Source organism: Diorhabda sublineata, chromosome 3 (genome assembly GCF_026230105.1).
Source record: "Diorhabda sublineata isolate icDioSubl1.1 chromosome 3, icDioSubl1.1, whole genome shotgun sequence".
Lineage (NCBI taxonomy): Eukaryota > Metazoa > Arthropoda > Insecta > Coleoptera > Chrysomelidae > Diorhabda > Diorhabda sublineata.
This window is the reverse complement of record NC_079476.1, coordinates 27550652-27576077: the sequence shown is the minus strand read 5'-3', so window position 1 is coordinate 27576077 and position 25426 is coordinate 27550652. Positions and strand designations below refer to the sequence as shown.

The following is a 25426-nucleotide window of genomic DNA, read 5'->3' as shown; positions in this document are numbered from 1 at the left end:
ATAAAAACTTGTAGAATACTGTCATCTTTAAATAACTACTTAGTTTTAATTCGTGTTAAAAAAATCGCAATTTCCATTAAATATTTCAGCCAGTCATATGATTACTGACAGTAGTTACTATCTTAATAATACTATCTATTTTCATCTATTCCAAATTCTACTAGATAGATATTTGTACAGCTGTAGAAAAAGTATAGTACGCAACATATGGGGAAAGTACTTTTCTTACCTAACCTACACATTTGTTGAATTTTTGGCACAATACACTATTTCCATTAACATTACGCACTCTTAGAAACTGAATTATTGGAAAGTATACATATAAAATTCTGATCAATTCTTATTTGCTATTATTTGTTTTTCCGTCCAAAGCTAACCTTCTCATTTATTCGCTTCTAGAGATGTTATAAAAATACTGTTAATTATCCAATTAAAAAAAGGAATATAAAATTTCAGCTAGCAACGTAGTTATCATATCATCGAATACCTTGCCTCTTCAGAAATGGAATTCACCAACTCTAACGTGTCCTGCTAGATGTCATAATTGGTATCAAAACGTTTTTCTTTAAGCACATTTTTCATTATCGGAAAAATAAGACTATATTAGGTAGATGTGGACGGAGGTAGAAATGATCTAATGTCCGAAATGCCTTGTGTTTTTTTCTAGACAAAAACAGCAGTAGATACGGTTTCATTATATATAAGGAATTATTATATTCTATTTCATTTGGTGAATATTGTAAATAATGCCGAACGGCAACTTGTTTCCCTCTTCTTAGTGATAATAGAAAACGCTCGGTATTATAGCCGATTGTAGCAGTACCAATATATTGAACGTCTATTAACATCAATCAACGTACTTTAATATAATTTATAATAAAAAAGAAGTCTCTTACATTTATTGTGTTTCATTATCAACAGTCAATGAAGCACAAGAAAATAAACCAGATACAGTTCACTTATCGAACTAATCCTACAAAACTATTTTTGAACCTTCAAAGTGGAGCTTTTACACACCATATCATATTCTGCAAAAAACAGATCATCGACAGACAGAGTTTTTACCGTACACCTTTTCTTTCACGATTTATTTTGCTTTTTAGTAAGATTTTTTCAAAAATTAGAAAGGTTCCTATTTATCTTTTATTTATATCATTGATATAACTTTAAAATGGAAACGATTGTGGCAGACTTGGAAATATTAACACGTAGAAGAGGTGTAATTGAAGCGAAATTAACAATTTTTTCTAAGTCTCGATCGGCCCTCTGGAATTTATTGATAGCCTAGAGTTTTCTGACGCGAGCTACGTACCCGCTTGGGAATTAATTTGCAAATTATATATAATAATCGTAATTTAATACAAAACCATGAGAAACCTTTGTTAAATTTAATAAAAATTAACGAACAGTCATTCCAATCACTTAGACAAATTAGGACCAATGTAACAAAACATTTAAGGGCATTGAAAATTATCGAAGAATCCACTGAAAATAGGGACACTTTAATGATATATTTAATTTCATTAAAATTAGATCAAACACTTCGCGTGAATGGGAACAGAAAAAAGCAGCTTGTGACAAACCAAATCTTAAAAATGTACAAGATTTCTTGAAGATTGCGCTGACTTTTTAGAATCGTTAGAGAATAGTAAAAACGTCAGAAAACTCTCCAAAAGCAAATTATATCTTCGACTAAAATCATTTTCAAGATTTTTAAAAATTAAGCGTTAATTATCTTATTAACGAAGAAAAGAAAGAGATGGTGTATAAACTGTTTACGTCCCGGTCACTTGATAAAATAAAATTCTTGTAAAATTCGTAAAAGGCGCTACCATAATATAATGTATTACATATTTCTAATCCTATCAAGCCTGCACTAAGAACTAAAAATACTTCAAGTCCCTAAAGCATTCTTTGTTTTTTCACGAAGCACTTCTTTCAATGATCAAGTATTTAGTCAACCGTTTCTGTTTGCGTATTTATCTTACTCAGCCATCTCTCGTGGATGCAGGAAGTTATCACTTTAGGCTTAGCAAACAAACTAAACCTCGAATTATCACTTATCAATATCAAGGTTTGTGGCTTAAACCAGGCTTATTCTGCTGTTAAAATTGAAATTGTTGTAGATCCCGTCGAAACAATTTTAGCATTAAAGTCTAGTCCCGAAATCACAAAGGTATTGCTTAACTTTCCTGTGTAAAGTTGATATTCTTAGAGACGCTGATTATTTTTGGCATCTTATATGCGTTGGGCAATAAAATTAATAAACCATAATGCAATTTTGCCAAAGAGTACATTTGGATGGATCATTTCTGACTGCCTTTCATTGAATGTATCTCATGTCATATAATGAAATTTACCAACCCGTTTGGAAATAGATAAATGACTCGGTCGATTTCAGGTGGTTCTCACTTCAAAACCTCCCAAAGAAGCAATTTGTGAAACACATTTTGTAGAAACTTTTCAACGTAACAAAAACGGAAAATTTTTAGTAACAATTCCTCTAAAAGTCCTAAGGTTTTAAGAGATTCAGTTTAAAATGTTTAGTAAAATAATTCATTCCCAAACGCATTCATTGTTTGCCTCTTATACCGTGTCTGTTATGTTGACCAGGGAAAAAAACCGTTTACTGATGGCATTTTAATTGAAAACTGTGCCGTTGAAATGGCAAAGCTTTTGAAGATTCTAAAATAGCAGTTTGAATCAGTCGTACTTTCTCAACTACATAGAATTGTTGACATGGGTGAGCAAGTAGAAAAATCCTTGCTAAGTCAGGTTAAAAAAAGTTCGAATTTTCTCTTTGTTTGGATGAAAGTACAGATCAAACAGATGTCAGTCAGTCAGCTTTTAATATTCGTTCGTACTAAGTTTGAAAATGTCTCTAGTAAGGAGGAACTATTTGATTTGTGTTCTCTACGTGGAATAACTAAAAGGAACATTTATGAGGGTTTGATTAGAACAATTAATAGAGTAAGGGGCTTTGATAAATGCTCAGCCAACAGATGGGGCAGCAGCAATGACAGGGAAAAAGTCTGAATTAGTAGGGTTGCAAATGGAGAATGGAGAAACTCCACTGTATTATTCACCAGGAAGCTCTATGTGGAAAATCTATCAAGCAGGATGAGGTGAGGTGAGATGGAAACCGAGATCTTTTACATAGGCAACTAAAGCACTTCTTACAAAAAACAGAGGCTGAGTATGGGGACCTACTTTTGTACAACCATGTGAGGTGGTTGAGTGCAGGAAAGTTTCAGGAAATTGACAATCTTAAAAGCAGTCTACAGCTTTATAATAATCCTTATAACTTTTTAAGCTACTTACTAAAAATAGATTCCCAAAACTGCGAGATTTTGGACTTTGGTCATCAATATTTGGTAGTACCTACCAATGTGAAAGTGTGTTTTCATCTTCGAAGTATATAAAGAATCAAAATAGAATCAAGCTTTCTGGTGAGTCATTACGTCATCTCATGAGGTTGGCCACCGCAGAACTAGAGGATATTCGATCGTTGGAGATGCAGCCAATCGACCACAAGGTTCGCATTAAATAACAATTTTTATTCTCACTAAAGTAGTTGTATTAATTCATAAAACTAATATGTTTGTACTATTTGTGCGCATTTGTTAAAAATTAAATATAAAATTTCTTTAACAGTTATTTAACCTAACTTTAACCTTCCTTAAACTATGTTTGCTATTCATTCATTCAAGGTTTCAATTTTGGCCCTTGAGGCTTTGTAAGTTGGACACCCCCGTTCTAAATGCTGGTAGTCACGAGAAAACGAGACCAAGATCAGATTATTCATGGTCTTGGCATTGTGGTGTAATAAGTGATATTGGTCTTGGTCTTTTAAGATCCAGTCTTGGACTTAACAAAGATTCTTGTATGTCTTGCACTTTTTAAAAATATTTTTATTGAAGGCAATTTTTCAAAGGAAATTTAATATTTGATTTTTTCAAGTGATGCAAAGTAAACATTAAATCACAAAGTTTTTTAAGTAAAAATACTAGGAAAACATTTCTGGTTATAGTTATGAGTTTGTCGGTATAAAATTAAAATATTCTGTTCACTAACTGCAACGTTATCACCCACCAAACCTATTTTATTATAATCAAATAAAGGATCATTTCATTTTCTAATTCGTAGTTGCTCGTAAGTATCTAAATAGGAGTATTTATCTATTTTCTTGATCATTTAAAAATAATTTTTTTATTGTGCTCATTTTTTCCAATATTTTTCCATAATTTTATACGATCATAAGTTTGAAAAAAGATATATCAAAAATTGTATGTCCTATAAAAATCAATTCTTAGAAAGCCCATTATATGAGATTTCAACTAAATCAAAATTGTTATTTCTTAATAATAAAATGCACATTAGTTTTCATAATTTTTCAGCAAATGAATTTTACGTATCCGTGTATGGTAAAGAATTATTTATTTTAATGGACAAAAAAAACTTTGACACTAAGACACCAATTTGATTTTAATCAATATATTGATTATCAGACTAAGTTAGTAACTTTAAGCCATTTATCAATTTTCTCCAAATATTCGAAAGAAATTTTTCATCTATAATATATTTAGATCCTAAAATCGAGAGGAGTATTTGAACAAATGAAAATTGTGAAAAAAACTGCAAAGGTATCGTATGTTAGGACTTTATCTTGAGAAGGATTGCAATACTGGGTCTTCGTCATGCAGACTTAAAGCTGTTATTTGACTTGGTTTTTCTGCAACACCAAGACCAGTGTTACTTATCACTAAATGCCAGATACTTCCACTTTCATGCGCACCTATAGCATGGCTACTCTAAATGTAATAACTCTATGTTTGTACTTTCCACATAATTTAATCTCGAAAGAAGTCTCGACCGTTTGTGTTCTAATTGATAGTCTTGCAGATATTACAACATTTGGTAATAGTTAATTATGGTGTGAGTATTAAAAGTGATGTTTTATTTTTTGAAAAAAAAAAAATTGTGAATTGAGCGAAGCGATCACTTTCAACACCAAAGTCATCAATGTTTTTCATATAACTGCTCCATTTTGATAATAAAATGGGCGAATATGGAATACTTCAAAATGCATTTCAATATTCAAATAATCACAACTCTGTGTTAAAAATATTTTCAACACCCTTTCACGTAAACCACCACTTTTAACTCTGTCGGCTGTAATTGAAAGTGTCACTTTTAATGGCAGTTGTACAAAAATACTTTCTCCATCTTGAAACAACGAACACTGTAAACACTATCTCACTAAAGTAATTAATTGAAACTATAAAATACTTTCATCGTATTTTTTCAGAATGTGTATCTCAACTTCAATTAAACTCTGATAGATTAGATTTGCATTGGTTATCCAGTTACAAGTTAGTAGATAGTCAAAGTGAAATTATTGTAATAAGAAAATAACAAAGAGAGTCATATCAATTTCGCAAGGTGGAATTGAAATCAAATTTTTCTTGTTTTCTGTATTCTTTGAACCTATCATACCAATCAACCTATAATTAATGATATTGAGCTATAAGGCATACCCCGCATACATCATTGCTAGTTTTTGAATGGACATGAGTGATAAACTATATAATAAATACATCATATACATACATACATATCGAGGAAAAACTGTGGATACTAAAGACAAATCAACTACAATAAACAAACTACACAGAAACTTTTAAACAAAAACATCAAATGCGCTAATTACAATAATGAAAAATTTGCATTTTATTTGCTTCAACGATATTTATTAAATTATAAATTTATAATATCTTCCATGTAGTGATGAAAAAAAAAATATTAGAACAGTTTCACCGAATACAAATAAAAAAAAATAAGTTGAATAATGACAGTATCTAAATCTTTGATGATTGAAATTGTAAAATTATTCAATGACGACCATTTTTTTGTCAGAATATTTTTCAAATTGCTATCCAAAAGGCAAGCCTGTATTTTTCAATAAGAGTTGATTTTACGACATTTGAAGAATATATTGTAAAAAAACTTCATTTTAACGGCTAAAACTACCCCAATTTTTGAAAATATCTCAAAAAGATGCAAATATATGTTAAAAAGTTCGAAGCACAAGTTGTAAGGAATAAAATTTTGTATAATATCATCGTGAATTACTTTTGACGTATTCACAATAGAAACTGAAATATTTGCAATAAATTTATTGTCCACCTAAAAATGTAAAAATATCAAAAAACAACGTACGTTATAAATTTTTAGGTGTTTTGTTGAAAAATAGTTTGAAAATTCCATATGTTCAAACTTTACTGAACTAAACTAAACAAAAAAAATTTAAACAAATTACATCTTCGAAATAATTTGTTAGATGTTTGGATCTTAATGAAAATAGGCTCTTTAGCATTTTCGAGATCATAGAATCATATTAAATATTTGATCGAAACATTACTTCACTGTTGAACTAGTTAATAAAATGCAAATTTTCATTCAAGATCATTATTATTTTGTGAACAAACAACAGATATTAAAAGCCTAAGCGCAAAACAGCAGTGAGGTGGCAGTACTGTAAATTGTAAATACCTTCTGGTGTTGATACATAAGAAAAAGAAAAATCAAATATTCAAGTAATCAGATTTTTTTAAAATCCTTAATTAGATCCTAGTTTATTACTATTTATTATTAAAATTGAAGTGATTTACGGATTATTCAAAAATGTGTCACAGCACAGAAAGCTGCTGATAATATTAATGATGTTACCAAAAAACCAGATGAGAAATGTTTCCTTCTAGATGTAACACGTCATTTAATATACCGGATGTTTCAATAAAGGCCATTCTGTCTCTAGTATAGGTAGAAAACTGAAAAATAATTGGGAGGACTTTGAACAAAAGAAACTTATACACCACCGGCAACATTGTAATTAAATATCGTTTACCTTGAATACGGATGATTTTCTCCAACTAAACACCAATTATTTTTCAGTTTTCTACCTTCCATAGAGACGGCGTCACCTTTTTTAAAACACCCAGTTGAAGCAGCAGAAATGAAATATTTGTGGAGTGAGTAGAAATAACAAAATACGAAAATAAAAGAAGAGTGAGTGGTAGATACTTAAAAAAATGGATGAGAGACAAGTTAAAAAAATATATGTGGCGAAAATAGAAATAAAGTTAATTTAGAAGAAAAACATACTTATTTTGTGGTAGTGGTAGATTGAGATCTATTCATTTTTATGAATATTTCCTGTATGAAAATTTCTATTTCTCAAATTGAGGATATAATAAAAACTGATTACTTGATTAATGAATTTATTCAGATAAAAAAAACTCACAGGGTTACTTACATCATCGTTAACTAATGTAGCACATGTAGCCACTAACGGGTACGACATTTGTTTATTTATCGAGTTGACCGCGTCCTCCAAAGACATACTCGTAGGAGCGGAATGTGTGGATCTAGGAGGTAAAGGTGGAGGTTGATCGAGTGAACTTAATACCAAAGGGCCTAACGGGCGTTTATTTTTCCTTTTAGGACTCTTAGGAGCATTAGCGTTAATTTCGTTATTGATAAAGTTAACGTCCAATGATAGTTTGCCATTTATATTGGGAAAGGAAGATTTGTTGGGATCAGTGGTGGCCCTTTGGCGAGTGTTGGGATTGTTTCTTTTAGGGAGAGGTGGTGGATTATCGGAATTTCCATTTGGTGATTGTGGAGTGTGGGTTTTAAGGGCTAGAGAGGAGTCAGTAAACTGAGAGTGTTGCTGCAAGAGAGATAGAGAGACAGTAAAGCGAAGTTAGTTCATGTAATGATGCTGCAGAGGCCTGGGACAGCCAAGTAATACGTTACTGTAGGCTGAAAGATTTATAATTCCAGAAAGTATTACATCATATTATCGGATAATGAATAATGTATCACTTGCTCCTTAAAATTCACTTGTTATGGTTTTATTTTAGAGAGTATGTTATTTGCGATAACGTTATTAAAATGATTTACTATTTTATTTTAGTCGAGTCTAGAAATATGCAATTTTGCCAAAAAATTATAAGTAGATTGTCTTTTAATAATTCACGCCCATTTTGACACATACTAGTTCTCATATACCCAATGCAATTGACGGGGAAATTCAAATGTGAAGAAATGAGGTTAGAAGAAGAATCAATCTCTCAAAGTTACAAAGACTGACGTGTATATCTTCCCAACTACTGTTCTAGAAATCTTCCACCTTATCAAATATTAGTGGAAAGTCTAGCGGAAACTAAAAATCTCACTAAGGAAGATGATATATCGAAACTACTCTCATAAAATGATGTTTGCAACATGCCACAAGATGAAATACAAACAGAGCTAAGCTTTGAGAAAAAATTTACCTTAAAAAGAAACTGTGAAAGTGAATGGTATCAAAATCCTATACTAGATACGAACTCTTGTGAAATTGGCTACAGGACAAAAGACAAAACACTAGAAAAGATGGTAGATTGAAAAAAGCAATTACTACAACAATCTACAGGAGTTTAGATAGACAAAGATATCAACTTAAGCGAGAATAATTTACAAATCCTAACAAGAGTTCTGTCGGAGAATTGCCACCTCAATGAACTGATGCTTTAGTTAGTTTAGCAAAGGACGCAGCGTACAGATTCTCTCCAAGTGCGAAAGACTATGGTAGATGAAGATCTTTTGTGGCTAGAACCATCCCACAACCTTTTAGTATTTAATTTAATTTAAGAGTTGAAACTTCTATACAAACTAGGTTACAATGACGCGATGAAAAGGGATTAGTCTTCGTAAGTTAGTAAATAAAGGAAAATACCGTATCTGACCTCTTTTCCTTATGAAAATGTAAATAAACTCGTATTTTTTATTGATTTATCATATTAACACCTAAAAATTATTTTCACTTTAAAATTAGAAATTGATATTACCTTATGGAATTATGAATCTTAGCGATTAAAAATAAGTATAATTTTGTTTTTCCGTGAATCACAGAGTTAGTAATTATTAACAATTATTATATACAGCATATATACTGGATGTCCCAACCACCATGTCAATAGAATTTGGGACTATTTCTGTGCGTACGATTTTAAAATAAAAAATTTATTTAAATTTAGTCAAAAATTGATCCATTTTTTTACTGTTATTATCAACAGCATCATATATCTCATATATACACGAATATACATTATAAAAAAAATTTCATCTTTGTAATAAAAGAGGTGATAGCTAATTCTAAGAGAATTAAAATAAGAGAGGAAAATATTCCACATTTCACAAACTAATACCCCGTACATTGTAGCCCATATAATATAGATTATATCAAGACAGTCTTAGTATAATTTCTCTAAGTGTGTGATATAAATCTTCAAACTCTTCAAAGTAACTATACCCCGGCGAATTGTTCCCACTTTTGGTAATAGCTCTGGAAGTTTTTAAGTGGTATAGATTTTAATTTGTCGGTCACAATATTTCAAATGATTTTCTAGTTATTCAAAAAGACGTTTGATTAAGACAAGTTTCAATTTCGGGGTAAGAAATAATCACAAGACTCTAGTCAGGAATCTCGGTCTTGACAAAATCAACGCACACGTCCTTCTGCTAATGTGTGAGATTTTTCAGTCCCATTTTGGTCCAAATCGTCCATCAAAATTCAAGTGAAAGTGTTAAAATTTAAATGTTTGCTCGTAATTCTAATTGTTAAACGACGTTACATCACGTTCAATGCTTTCCTCATTCTTTGAAGTTGAGTGCCTACCAAAAGAAGGTTGATCTTAAACGTAGACTTCCGAAAATTATGTATGCTAGTTAAAGCTCGAAGAAAAGCCACATTCGCAGACTCACCTATTTAACACAAAACTTGATTCCAATGCTCCACTTTTGTAACAAACAACAACATACATTGGCAGTCGCCATGGTTCGATCGAAAATATCCTACATTAACAACTAGAGGTTCAATCTAAGGTATTTTTCGAAAGTCTGTATTCAGTTTTGTTAGCTCCATCGCAACATCTTAATTTCATCATCGTTAGCTTATATACTGTGTAAATTTGTTAATCATGTTATGATATCATGAGCCTTTGATTTCTTTTGTATTTTAATGAATCCTGAAAATGACTTGCTTCAAATCTCGACTTATTTTTAACCAATTATTAAATTTAAATTGAATATATTTTGGAATCTTTTAATTTTTCTAAGATATACAGCAAGTATGTATGAATTAGCGTGATAGATAACAGAATTAATAGTATGGGGAGTAAAAACAAGTATTAAACTTCAATAAATTAAATTAAAAATTTTAAAACTGATAGTGTTACACTACTTCACTTTTGATGTATGAGTACATTCAAATAGTGAATTCATCCAGGGTTCTCATCTTTGTTTCTGTAGTTGAAAGACTGTAATATCTGATGGCAGGATGTGTCGTTCGAGAGGATATTAATCCACTCAGTCTTGGAAGTATCTTGAAAGTGTGCCAACCAAACGAAATAAAAGGCATGGACGTGACAGTGTAAATGCGTCTTTGTAATATCTCTTAAAAATTAATTTAATACCTCCCTCTTCTCTTTCCCTTATACTCATTTTTGCCACTCAACTTCTACAAGTTTTTTTTCTCTTTTTGCCCCAAGTACTTGGTTTTCACTATTTATTATTTTCCTTGTTAATCTTTTTGTCTTTTTACGTTCCTTATGTTTTCGTTCTTTATCATCTTCCACTTAGTTTTCCAGTTACTCTTCTGCTATTTCATTTCTATTGCTTTGATTTTTGTTTTAGTTTTCATATTGCAAATAATATCTAGCATTTAGAAAATAATCAATTCTTTTAAAAGATTCGAATGAAGAAGAAATATTTTGAAAATCGTTTCAATTTTTCACTAAATATAAATGTATTTTTCACACACACAAAATTACGTTTCCAAAATTTTTCGGCTTTTACCAAAATATATATACATGTTTTGGGTATTAAATTGGCATCATAAATATTATTACAATTGAATATAGACACGAAAAAGTGGATAGAATGAAATCACTCAATTTTTTTATCAATCATAAGATTTGTTGTAACTGCTTTATAAATCCAAATATTCAAAAAATGAAAAACATGAGTTATTGTAACTATGAATATTTTGGATTTACAAAATTTCACATTACCTGGCTTCACTGATATATTGTTATCAGTATTTCCTTGAAAAATGTACTTGAAAAATACAAAATATTCTTACTTTTGGCATTTTTGGAAAAAGGTATAACTTTTTTATATTTTGTTTAGTTTCCAAATAGTATGTTACTATTAATAGTTTAATATTTTCTGCTCGAAGTTGCTTCTGGAATAAAAAACTATATTTTTGAAGCATTAGTCCCATAGAATTATCTCTAAAATAGTATTAAAACTATATAAATGCGCACAGAGCCTAATGTAAATAGTCCCTATCGATCTCGTGCCTGGAAAATTTTAAATTTGGGGTCAATGGTCTTAAAAATGAGATTTTTTCGTTTTTCAGAAAAACGATAAGTTAAATCATGAAATAGATCGTCAAAAATTGTAGATTATAAGACTATTTATAAAAAAATGTTTCAATCCTTATTTCATTTAAAAATTAGAAAATATCTAATTTTTGGATATAGCTAAATACCCCACGTATCAATTACTGAAACTGTTATTCGTGTACTGAATACACTGTTTACACCAACACACACAATTACACTGTCTGACGCGCGTTTCGATAACACGCAGAAAAATAGTACCGTCATAAAGACTGTGGAATCGGGTTTTTGAGAGATACGGCTGAAAATATATGGAAATAAATGGAAAAAATGCGTACAAAATTGAGGGTAAAGAAAAAAAATTCTCAATTTCTGGGACGGAGGTGGAAACTTCTCCGAAATACGATTTTTGCTTTATATTTTGACGACATCAAAAAAGTTTCAAATAAAAGTTGTAAAGCTTAAAATTGTAGGCCTACCTCATCTGGACCACTTCCCCTGAAACTCATCATTTCACCCTTTTATTTTAAATAGAAATAATAAATCAATTTGTTTCTCAACTATTCTTTAAAAGCCAAATTTCTATATTTTTCATTGAATTCCAATTTTTGTAGTACTCTGAACTGTCCTACGGGCGTTTTATAAGAAAAGTGGTCGAAATGAGCTAGGCCAAAAAGTTTATACTCTACAACTTTTATTTAAAGCATTGTTAATGAAATTTAATCAGAAAATAGTATTTCCGGAAAAATTTTAATTTTTAATAAAAAAACGAGCGTAATTAACTTGTCTTCTTCCTAAATCGATTATGTATACGAGGAAAAGTTTTTAAAAATTCATATTCATATTCATTATTACCATTACTAGTTTTTTTATCATTCAATAGTTTTAAATTAAACAGGACTGTGAAATAGGGTTAGGGAAGAAATCACATTCCAAAAATATCAGAAGAGTAAGTAAATGTATGAAAAAGATGCTTTTTTTATACATTATGACATGGTCTACAAATTTTTTCTGACTTAATTCTATTATAAAACTAATCGTTTTTGTTGAAAAATATAGAACACTCTTTTTTAGACCTTTGACCTTGAGCAACCTTTTTTTCAAGAGCAGGATCGCATTTAATTATAATTGTGTTTTCATAAATATTCACACCAACTTTTAGTCCCTTGTATGTCTAAACCGACAGGACTCCATTGTCGATAATCTAAATGCAAAGCTCTGTATACAGGGTGTTCCGGGTCTTAATGCAAAAAATTCAGGAGTGAGTAGATGACTTGAAAATAATGGTATGACGTAAAAAAATTTCTGGATGATTACGTAAGTCCAAGTAGCGTGTTTTGCGGAATTTATAATTTTACACTAGTATCTGAGGGTCAGGGGCGCCTCATGTACAATGGTTAACAATCCATAACTTTTACAGGGGCAACCTGTAAAGATAGCAATACTAAATTTGTCAATCGATTTTTTAATAAAAAGGTACTCTTTGTTTAACTCGATAAAATTTTTGGTTTAGGAGATATTATGTAGATTTTTAGATTGTTGTACATGCCAAGGAAATCGTTTGTCATAAAAAGACATACTGAAGAAAATTATCATAAAATGTAATTATTTATTGAAAATACTTATTAAATCATAATAAAAAATTTCTTGAAGAACTATTCATACCACCTTCACATTCAATGTATGCCATGGAAGTAGAGGATTATCCAGCAAGAATGGCCTACGCTAGTTGGTTTCTAGATACATTTGTTGGATAAGTATGTCCAAAATGATTTCCTGTCCATGTTATGAGATATTCCTTTAAACATTCGCAGAAACATATGGTTCATGCACGATGGATTCCTTCCCCAGTTCCTAAATGTTTCAAAAATCATCTTAAAACAGTTTTCCTAATAAGTGGATTGGTTGGGGAAGTCCATTTACTTTGCTACCACGTTCCACTCAATCTAATACAATGGATTTATTTGTTTGGGAATATCTTAGAAGCTTGGTATACAAAACCGGTAAACAATAAATTTCCAGAGTGACACTATAAGACACAATCTTGGAATGCTCTTCCAATTTCAAAGAAATATTCTCCGCAGACTCCAGAATTGTGTAGAAGTGCAAGGTGCCCAGTTTAGACATTTTTTATAGTTTTTTTTTTATTTTGATGTGAAAGTCGTAGGCTAACCAACTAAATTTTTCCCAATGGTCGACAGTATGAAGTTCAATTAAAAATATTTGGTTGTGTTTTAATAACTTCTGTAAATATTACCAATAAATAATAATTTTATGAATGTCTCTTTATTACGAACCATTTCCTTGGCATGTACAACGATCTAAAAATCTACATATCTCCTAAGCCATAAATTTTATCAAGTTAAACAAAGAGTACCTTGTTATTCAAAAATTTATCGACAAATGTATTTTTGCTATATTTAGATTGTACGGGTTGTCCCTGTAAAATATATTAATATTAATCATTGTACATGAGGCGCCCCTGGCCTTCAAATAGTAGTGTAGAATTATTCATTCCACCAAACACACTGCATGAACATAAGTAATCATTTGTTGAAAATTCATAATTTTCGAATGTAAAATTTAGAAAATATAATTAAATATATATTCTGATTTTGCAACTTTAAAGGCCTATTACTCAGAAACGAGGGGTCGTTTCAGACAAGTTTTTTTATGTAACGTCATTATTTTCAAGTTATCTACTCACTCGTGGGTGGGTTTTTCTGAAGTTTTCCTAATTTGCAAGAACAAAGTTTTTGACAGAAGCTGGTCTTTCAACTCATAAAATAATAATGACCTTTCTTATATATATTAACAGATTTTTATTCAAATTTTTATGATTGATAAAAAAACAAGTTTCTATTCAAAATAAACGTTTAAATTGGTTGTCCCAAGTCACATATTAGACAGTCACCATCACAATTATTGCCACCGCATTAGTTCAACTAACAATAGCATTCCTAAAGGATAAGAATTCATACACAGTACCCATCTGCAAAAAGAAAATTTTCTCTCTGCATTCAACACAAATTAATGTTTTACTATGTTTACATTAATTCTATGAATTTGCATAACAAGTTTTCCCATCAATATAGTAATTTGAATAAAGGAAAGAAAACATGACAAAAGAAGTTGTTTTCCTTTTCAAAACAGCTAACACAAGTACTCGTATACAAGATTTTGAAACAGAAGAGGAAGAAAAAACAAGACAGTTAAAAACACCGAAGAAGATAAGATTGAGTAAATATGTAATTCAAATAAGAAGAAGACATAAAATCAGTCACCAAAAATGAGTTTACATCATGGTTAAAGAGTAAATGAATAGTTTCAAATTTGAAAACGATTAATTTTTTTGGTGGTCACATGGCTGCTCAAAAAAAGATTTAACCTAGAGACAAGGGATAGAAAATATTTGGATATGAGTAATTCTGAAAATTTCACTGGTCATTGTTAACATCGGCACCTCTGTTGGTAGAAACTGGAGCAACTATGGTGTATGGAAGAGTACATTGCCGAAGGATAATCAGAAAACACCATATTCTCCAAAAAAGAAGATTTAATGATGTTGTAAATCATTTCTTACAGAAATTAGAGACCCAGACAATGAATCATGACCAATGTTTGCTGTAGGAAATTTATGCCCATACGGCATAATTAAACTTGTTTATGTATAAGTTCTAGTAGGAATGTAATTCTTGTTGTAACTCTTTTCTTTTTGCTTAATGGTGCATAAAATTGAGATCTAAGTAATATATCAACTTTTTGACAACATAATTCAGTCAATCAATTCTATCTATAATATCTATGAATCATTAATTTGTTTATTTTTCTAAACAAAAATAATTAGAAAGGGAATTTTTATATGGAAAAGTAATTGAAGAGACAAGGGAAACTGTTTTCGTTATTGGTAAAAGGAACAACGAATTTGACTATTAATTTTTATGTAGTAAAGCAGTTAAAGCAAAAGACAAGGGAAACTCGAGATTTAAACGGTGATTAATAATCCAATAAATCTGACTGGAAAATGGAAAAATCATCCAAAATGCTGCTAAATGCAAAATATATTTTTCCCCAGGAACTTTAATTCCGATTAAGGAGTAGTTTCCAATACGGCAAACTAATAGTTCCGGTGATTCAAAAGCAAAGCAATTAGCAATTAGTTCTGATAAAGTATTTCAAAAAATTGTAGATTTTGTTGAGACCAGTGACTATAAGTTTGATATTAAACAATATAATAATATTATGGTAGCTGGTGAACACAAGTTTCAGTAATCACATAGAAAATTAGAGAAACCCAAACTACTTTTTTTGAAAATAATAATGAATGGTAGTGAATCTGGATTATTATTCTGATTTTTATCTCTTAGAAGCCATGCTATATTGAGATATTTTAGAATCTTGACTCAGTATTTCCCCGAAAAATAAACATGTTCCATTTGATGATACAGTTTGCATAGTTAATTAGAAACCGTAAAATTAAATTGAACAACTAAGATAAGGCCGCAGTAAATAAATGAAACACTTTATGTTAAATGTATAAATAAAATAATGATTCATAGAAAAAATCTATGGTTTTAAAAATAACTATCTATAATCAATAACGAATTACATTGTTTGACAAAATAAACTATCATGTTTAAAATTAATTGAAAATATATAGTCTGTTCTTACTTATTGGTTACCATGATTATACAGAGTGATATTTTAAAATTCACCGGTAACAACAATAAATACAATTCGAGTATATACATAGGATATAGAGATTGTGTTATTTTGAAGATACATTATTGACATATTACTCAATCTCCTTTGATATTCTTATCCTTTTTACTCGATAAAAAGCAATCAATCAATATCAGCACACAGACATTCAGTTCGCTACTGCAAATAATTGCAAAATTTGATAATCCAAAGGAAGAGTCTAATTAGATCTGAGTCAAAATATAGATAATGAGTGAAAGATAACAGAAGAAAGACTGATACGAAAAGTTAAGCTCTCCGATTTTGTCGAAATTTATATATAAAAACCCCTAAAAGGATTTCTACCTACAGAGCTTCGTTTAACACCCCGGTCCCCTTCAAAGTTAGAAAAATTTTACTAAATATCTCAAAAAATATTGATTTTAGAAAAAAAGTAGCTTACAAAAACAGTTGAATACATTTTTTACATGAACTTATTCTTTTGGCGACAATGACCCAAATATCTCGGCAAGAGTCAAATTCACTAACCTAACCTAAACTAAAATAAATACTTTCAGAGATATTTAACTCAAATTAATAGCACTTTAAAGGGGACTGGCGGGCAAATGAAGCTTTTTCGGCAAAATTCCCTTTAGGTTTTATTTTCTCTAATCAAAGGTAAGCTTTGGTAAATATTTCGGCCAAATGGAGGGTTCATATTTTTAGAACTACACTCCAAAGAAATTATAAGAAACACGAAATTGATAAACCAGTGCTTTTGAACATCGGAAATCTTAAAGAGTATTCAGTATTCATACTTGTCGTCACTGTAAGCTAGCCGAAGCCCCATACAACCGAGAAAAAAATTTTAGCAACAATTTATATGAAATAATCAGATATGAAATTAGAATATACGGAAACCGAAAAATAATATAATTATACTATTATTATTCATCAAAATGAACCTAAAATTTTCAATAAAAATTTTGACGTTTTTCTAGAATTTCATATTTCAATCACGTCAACCCTTTCATTTACTTTAGGATATTCTAGAAGTTAAGAATACTTGAGACAACGGTGAAGTTACAAGTCGAGGATAATAGCCTAAATAAAAACAATCTATCTAGCCTCGTTACACAGTTATTCCTCTTTATCTTGCAACATGACCTTTTCTTTTAAAATCGAAGATTCTGTGGTGTTATACACTTTGTTTAAAGGGCCGACGAGAATATTCGAAAGAGAATCGGCTTGACTATAATAGGAAACTCATGGCAGAAGACAATTATTTCGTCATTTTTCTGTCTTTGTCACTTGCGTATTATTTCTGAAACCATAGAACACTCCTTGATGGTAGCCTTTAGTGCCTTTATTGTCGAAATATTGCCTATTATTATGAAATTCATGGTTTATAACTACGCTCTTACATACAGCTCTTGAAACTTAGAACAATTTCTTCAGAGTGGCGTGTGATCCGGGTTTCAAGTGTTTGAAATAGCTATGGCGCGGCGCTGCTATCTAGGGATGAACGTGGGTAGGGATAAAATTTTGACATAGAGTATACAACCTAATATTCTGTGTTTTTCATATTTATTATAATTCCTTTGAAGTTGTATATTCAATTTATCCATCCTCCGACCACAACGCCGACCTGGCGGTCACATAGTGGGATATCTAGACCTTGTTTATAGCGTCAAATTTTAATGTTTTTCTAAAATTTCTTATGTCAATCATCTAACATCTTTTAGTGATTTTATGGTCAACTCGATTCACTCGAAAATATTTTAGGAATTCTCGTTTAGAGTACTTAAGGCGCTCTGTAACTAATTGAGCAATCTAAAAAATTGTCGAAATCAGATGATGCTCATGTAAAGATGGCCGTGGTGGGGTAAACAAATGCTTTTATCGTAAGTTTCTGTGTGATTTGTGAAGCTATTTGTTACATTTTAGACCTTGTTACTCCCAGTTTTATTACGAAATGGCTTCTCAAAAATTGCTATATAAAGGAGTACCAAACTTTCTTCTGGAAATGTGGCATGTTGTTTTTTTTGTTCCACTATGCGGGAGTATATGGGAAACTGATGGAAGCGGGATTCTGAATAAAGCCCTTTTATCTAATGAAAATGGGTTAATTCTACCTAAATTTTTCTTGTATCTTCCAGCTGCAACTAGGGCAATCTTAAAAAGTACTCAATCATGTTCGAAAACTTGAGCGCAAGAGTGGAAATTAATTTCCCAGAAATCTAAGAATAAAATAAAAATAAAAAATCTAAGAAACTGAACTACCGAAAAAAATCTAGAAAAGCTAACGCGGGTTCATACAATATAGTCGATTTTTTACCCCACGGCCTTCATTTTGAAGTAGATCAGCTGTTTTCTTAGATTGCCGCGGACTGTTCTTTTGATTTTTTCGGTTACTGAAATTTATTCACTGAGCGGGACCTGCATTTCCATTATTCCTTTCTTCCCGCATTTTCTTAATAAGCTCGAAATGTCTCTCTATAGTAAGATGTCGATATTGTTTCATGGTGGATTCTCTTATGTAGGTGAAATATAAATTCGGTACGAGTCTCAAGGATAACTGAACTGGTAAGGTTTCTGATGCGTAACCAGTAGATTTAGGTTCGATTCTCATTCCCGGTCGTCCGTACCGAAAATTACTCACTAAGTTCGTTTTCCCTCGTTTATTCTCCATTTCATCATTTACCCAACTATCTGACCTCAAGTGGTATAAATTGACATGAATCGACGTTATAAGACATCGATCAACGTGATACAATAGACTTCAATTCGTGTCATTTTAGGTCATTTTTCATTTCAATTATTATAAGAATGGTCAAGGAAAAATGAGGACAAAATTATTAAATAAATGAAATCATGGATATATTTCCTATTTTATTTTTCATGGAAACTTTCTTTTCTAAATTAAGATTTTTGATAATATTTACTAATTACTTACAGTATTTAGTAAATACAGTTAGCAATCAGTAAATATTAACAAAAATCTTAATTTATGAAAAGTAGTTTCCATGAAAAAACCGTTCTGACCTGTCTTTTGATGGTTTTTATCAAGTTGCAATATTATATTGATTAATAGATCATTTACAACATGAATATCAATGCAACTACCAAAATAAAATTAATAGTTTTCTTTTATTTTTTAAACATAACAAGCGGAAAATTATTATGGTTAAAACAAATTTCTATTTTGATATTCATGTTGTAGGTGATCTATTAATCAATATCATTTTGCCATGTCAAGTAATATTATGATAAAGACCACAACAGGTTTCAACGTCAAATTTTTACTGTTTAGAAAATCACATTTTGGTTAATTTAATTATTTTTTCCTAGTAATGCCCAAATTTTCTATCGATTCAACACATGTACAGTTATACAGAAATTAAATGCAAAAACCCGAGATTGCTATATACTTCTTGTGAGGAGATATCGCTGCTACACACAGACGGATGAACAAAACGCTAGTAATAGCGCATTTTTTTATGAAACCTAGCGAATCTAACCAGATAATCATATCGAAATTATTGCATAGTCGTCAATCTTTGACAAGTGTACAAAATTTGAATTAAATCTGATCACTCTAAATAGAGCAAAATCGATGCAACAATCTTGGTTGCAAACATACAGGTAAAATTAATAAAAGCTTGTTAAAAAATTGATATTGTCGACCGTTCAAAGCATAGTGTTCGAGCACTGTATAAATTTTGCCCAAAACAGAATACAAAACGAAGTTACTCGTAGGTGCGGATACGGTGAAAATTGGAATTTGAAAAAATACACGATTTGATAGAGATCTCTTGCCTTACTACAAACATTGGTATCGTTAATGGGAAAAAATTGACTCAGTTCTAATTAGATTCATTCACCTTAATCAAAATACTAAACACTTTTGTAAAAGACACAAATATAAAATACACTTGCCTCACTCTGACTTCTTTGTAACATGGCTTGCAACGTATGAAGGTTTCTTTCTGTTTTCGCTAATTCCTGGTATTTCTTTTCATCTGGAGAGGAGGCTATTTGGCTGCGAAGAAGGTCTATGTAATGCTGTTCTTTTTCTATCATCAATCTATAATATTGTTCTTTTTCCAACTGCAATTGATACTGTTTCTCGTTCTAGAACAAATAGCTCTGATATATTGACTATGCACATTGGCGTGCAGATAACAATGAATTTAATTATTAAGTATAAATGAATAGAATTTTTTTGGAATTTAATGATCAGATCTATCAACTGGAACGACAATCAGGCGTCGTTTGGGATAATTAGAAAACAATTAAGTTCCCAAACGATAATTAATTTGACGACTATACTTTATAAAAATAGTAAAGTAATTTATTTTAATAATGTAAACTGACACAAGTGTAAAAAAAATCAAGATTCATTCTTTTGACTTCCCTTTTTTCGTCTATTCTCCGAGCAGCTGTCTTTCGAAGGAGTCAAATTCAAATCAAATTAATAACAATATGAAACTTACATCAACAGGTTGAGGACCAGTTATTCTTGATGAAGATGTTGGAGTAGTAACTGGTCGATTGTGGGTACTAGGTGATCCAACGGTTCTAGCCACACTCGACCTTTGCTGCACGGTTAAAACAACTTGAGAAGAAGCTGTAACAGAAAATAAATTTTTGCAATAGCCAATAATTGGTTATTGTTTATAAAAATTGCAGAAAAAAGATAACTATGATCAATATAATGACTGATATGTGAAACTTATTCTAATAAAATGGCGATCGGACTGTTACGTTTTTCATCAAATATATTTTTCAATTTCATCAATTTATTATTGTGACTTAGACAATCAATATTCACAATAAGTGGCTCGATAATTTCATCAGAAATATTGTCCTCTCCTCCATTTTTTCTTCTTCCTTAATCGTGTGATTGAGTACATTTTCCACAGCCTCCAAAAACATTCATTTTAAAAGAATTATTTTTTCATGAAACTTCCTTATCTGTGCCTATACCAATTTAATAGGGTTTAGTACGCGATAATATGGTGGAGATCTCACCACCATCTTTCCACGATATTCTACAATTTCATCAATTTGATATTTTTCAATTTCTCTTTATGAAGAAAACACAAAAAATACAGGACCGAGATTTTACTTAATATTCTTTGAATTCAGCCAATTTTTTTTCTTTTTTTAACCACTTGGTTATGAGCAATTTTTCTAAAAGTCCCGAGTGAAAACTTGCATTATCCTTGCAGTATCAATTGTTCGAACCATTCTTTAAAAACATCAGCATTCATGTGCTCATGGTAGTCATCGAAATGAGTAAATTCAAAAGTCAATTAACCACCTTTAACTGTTTGAACTACCGATGTTTACTATCATCAGTCTACGTTCCTTTCCTGTTGGTGGATTTAAACCAGTAGATGAATTAGATTTAAACTAGTAGATAAATTATTTGAAAAACCTGTTTTCAACTTGTAAGCTTCACTTTGCCAATATTTATTTGATGTATGTCCCTAGTAGATCTATGTTTCATCTAAATAAAACAGACTATCTGGAATGTCTTTTCCAGCGAAAACCTATTTCTTTTAACAGCCTGTTGCTTGTAACAGTTTAATTTTGCAAAAGTTATTTGGTGTATGTTTCTTATTAATTCATGTTGCAACATCATAAAATATATTTTTTCTTTGGTTTCTCATTTCTTTTAAAGTTCTTATGTAATTTCTTTTCCTTGCTACAATATCGTTCCTTTCTATTAAAATAGAGACTTTCTGGGAAGCTTTTTCCTGCAAAAACCTTTCAAAAGTTGACATAGTGTGCTTCGAGTTAGTTCAGGGTAATCCTTATTATTAAATATGAATAGATGCGTTTCCTTCGAAGTTTTTCTTTCAAATCATTTTCTATTTAAAATTATTTCGATTTTTTTGGAGCTTTTGAGATTCACCATATTTCTTTAATAACTTTGTAAATTGCAGATTTGCCAACTTGTACTAGTAACTAATTCCATTGTGTTCTAAGAAATTTTACATAAATGTTTTTTGTAAATGATTTGGAACAGTTAGGTTAAGTTAGGTTTAGGACTGCTATGAAAAAACTTATATAAAAACAAATATCAAACGAATTCCGGGTATTTCAAACGTGTCGCGCCTTCGGCGAATTTTAGAATTCCACTGTCGCCTTTCGTTCGTAACAGTATATAAGAAACAATATCTAATGAAATAAATTTTCGTCAGGAAGTTTAAAATTTATGTTGGTGATGTATAATTATGCAAATTGTTTAGAAAGGAAAGAAGCATCGTCGACAATCATATCCTGATGTATTCAGAAATCTCCTGCACATTTTGTACCAATAATAATTAAATTGCAGCTTCTTCCGACAATAAAGGCATATATAATAATATCTCTCTATCTTCCATATATTCGAATATACACGAATTTTTTGCACGGCAACATGAGATTTGTGTGCAGGGGCGTTGTCTTGCAAAAACAAAACACCTTTAGATAGCTTTCCGCGTCTTTTCTCGTATAGTGGTCAGTAACGTCGAATAGTAATTTCCAGTTATTGTTCTACCCTTTTACAAAAAATAAAACATGATTACTCCATGGTAATCCCATATAGTTCACTTCAATTTGGACATGAGAAAAATTGCTGCAAAATGGATCCCCAAATGTTTGAATGTTGACCAAAAGCGTGCAAGGATAGAAGCATCGCGTTCGATCTGTGCTCAATTTGGAAACGATGTGGACTTCTTAAACTGAATTGTTACTATGGATGAGACTTGGGTACATTTCTACGATCCAGAAACAAAGCAACAATCGATGGAATGGCGACACTCTGGTTCTCCAAGACCTAAGAAGTTTCGTGTCCAAAAATCTGTTGGAAAAGTTCTTGCTTCAGTTTTTTGGGATTGCCATGGGGTAATCGTGATTGATTTTTTGGATAAGTGTAGAACAATAACTGGAGATTACTATTCGACATTACTAACCACTCTACGGGAAAAAATTAATGAGAAAAGAAGCGGAAAGCTATCGAAAGGTGTTTTGTTTTTGCAAGACAACGCCCCTTGCGTTGAGTTATTAGAACACCCCCCTTATTCACCAGATTTGGCTCCGTCCAACTATCATCTCTTTCCTCAACTGAAAAAACCTTAAGAGGTTATAAATTTTCTTCCAGCGAGGAGGTAATAATAGCTGTGGAGGTCTAGTTTGCAGAGCAAAAAGAAATATTTTTTTTTTGAAAGAAGAGGCGTTGCAGGTTCATTGTAATAAATGTATCCAATTAAGAGGAGAATATGTTGAGTAATAAAATATTTTGACATTGAAATTTTGTTTGGTTCTATTGTAAGCTAAGAATTTTTCAATACATTCTCGTAGTTTTCAATATTTTTTTATCGCATAGCGCAAAAAAAGTATTTTTATTCTGTAAGCAAAGGGGACAAGCCACACATTTTTCACAAATATGTTAGTATTTTTGCCAATTTAAATAATTATCTATCTTTTTCCCTATAACCCGAATAATAAAAGTATTTTATATTGTGTAAACATGATTTCAGAATTAGATTAATTATATTTAAATATCTCATAACAAACTAACAAGTGGCACATCCCTTTATTCCGTCAAGGTCTTCAATTATACTGTTGTTAAGAGTGTGTAATACCTGAATGTCATTTATATTCTTTATATTTTATTACGTTGAATCTGACCTAATGTGACAACATTGTGTAGATGTATCAGACTTATTTATAAACGGATTGGTAACCACTGTAAATTTATGAATTATTCAAATGCTGTGATTGGCAAACGGTTGAGTTAAAGTACAGTTGGAATTTCCGTAACCAGTTTACTCTAACGTAATGCACTTCGTATTTATATCAGTAATTAAGAAAATAATGACAAGAAAGATTTATTGTTTATTAATAATCAACCATACTCGTATAGTATTGTAGTTTAATATACGGGATATATCATCACCTCACACTTATAGAGAGGGCCTTATAAGCAATGTCGGTTTTCATATGCAAAAATTCTTACACCTCAATTCAATTGTTATACTTTCTTTTATTTTCTTCTTATATATTGCACACGCAATTTTTTTTAAATTGAAAAATAACGTTTTTTGAGCTTGCTCTGTATTTTTATAGTATCTTGGATTGTTCTATGGTTCCAAAACATAACGTTGAAAAAATTTATTTTCAAAAATTCGAGTTCTACATAATATAATACAACACAAAAATTATTCACAATTTTTCGCAATTTACAAGAAGTATTAAACCATATTTAATTATCTACTTATCCGCTCCCACGCGTCATTCACTTCATTTTCAACCTCATATCCTTTGATCCGCACTCGAAACACCGACACAAAACGAAGCGATAAGAGGCGAGACGAAAGAAGGCGAGTAGCCTCGTGGAGAACCTGGGTCGGCTTTTACATACAGTAAATGACGGTACCTGATATTCGGTATCATCTGTATTCACACTTTTAAAAGCCGAGAAACAATTACAAATCATTTATAAAACAGAGCACTTTCAGAAAAATATTCACGTAACTTTTTCTAGAATTCTTCATGTCGATCGGTTTTGTGGAGCCTTTTGACAGGTGACATCGGAAACATCACTCTTTGGTCAAACAGGCCTCGTACGTGTTTGCGTCATTCGAAAGTGCCACTATAAATATGTGCGTTGATATACTTTGCCTTCATTGCGGGATGAGAATAGTCGACAAGTGGTTATTGGTTACTGCGAAAGAAAAATTGTTTCGGACTATGTCTAAATGGCCCCTATGCTTTGTCTCGTCTCTTACTGGGAGATAATTTTAAATCGTCGTGTATAAACGTAGCTGAATATCAAATAAAAATCAGTTAATAATAAAATAAACTTACACTTAATGAGGGCAACAACCTGGGTGTGAGTCGACTGCATTACATTAACCCCATTCACTTTGACGATTTTATCCCCGGCATGAAGACCTGCTTTCTCTGCTGCACCACCTGAAAATTAATACAGACCAAAATGAAAAGGGGGCGTTCCCTTAAGATATTTAAATTAAATGTATACCCTTGATATAAGATTGAACACGAACAACAATTTTCTACATGATTACGCTTAAATTAAGGGTTAGAAATTTATATTCGTACAGATTGTACCATTGAGAACGGACCACTTCCAATATGGGCTAAAGTAGCAATTTGAAAGAATTATATCACGGATAAAACTGATGAATTCGTTTAATGGTAGAAGTTGCTTTCGTAATTCCATCGTAGATATTCTGTGAATAGGATGAGTTTTAAAGAAGTAATGGATCAAAAATAGAATG

General features: G+C 31.0%; 1 protein-coding gene across 4 annotated transcripts in view; it reads right to left on the bottom strand.

Moving 5' to 3' along the window:
• The window catches only part of LOC130441850 (rho guanine nucleotide exchange factor 12), a 229572-nt gene that overhangs the window by 182029 nt on the left and 22117 nt on the right, over nt 1-25426 (bottom strand). For 2 of the 4 annotated variants that reach the window (XM_056775661.1, XM_056775662.1), the window contains exons 3-6: nt 24993-25100; nt 20627-20760; nt 20070-20264; nt 7316-7732 (exon numbers count right to left, since the gene is read on the bottom strand). In XM_056775661.1, the coding sequence (XP_056631639.1) occupies nt 7316-7732; nt 20070-20264; nt 20627-20760; nt 24993-25100 (854 nt within the window). The remainder of the gene's footprint in view (nt 1-7315; nt 7733-20069; nt 20265-20626; nt 20761-24992; nt 25101-25426) is intronic. The other 2 variants (XM_056775664.1, XM_056775665.1) reach the window with 1 other exon arrangement.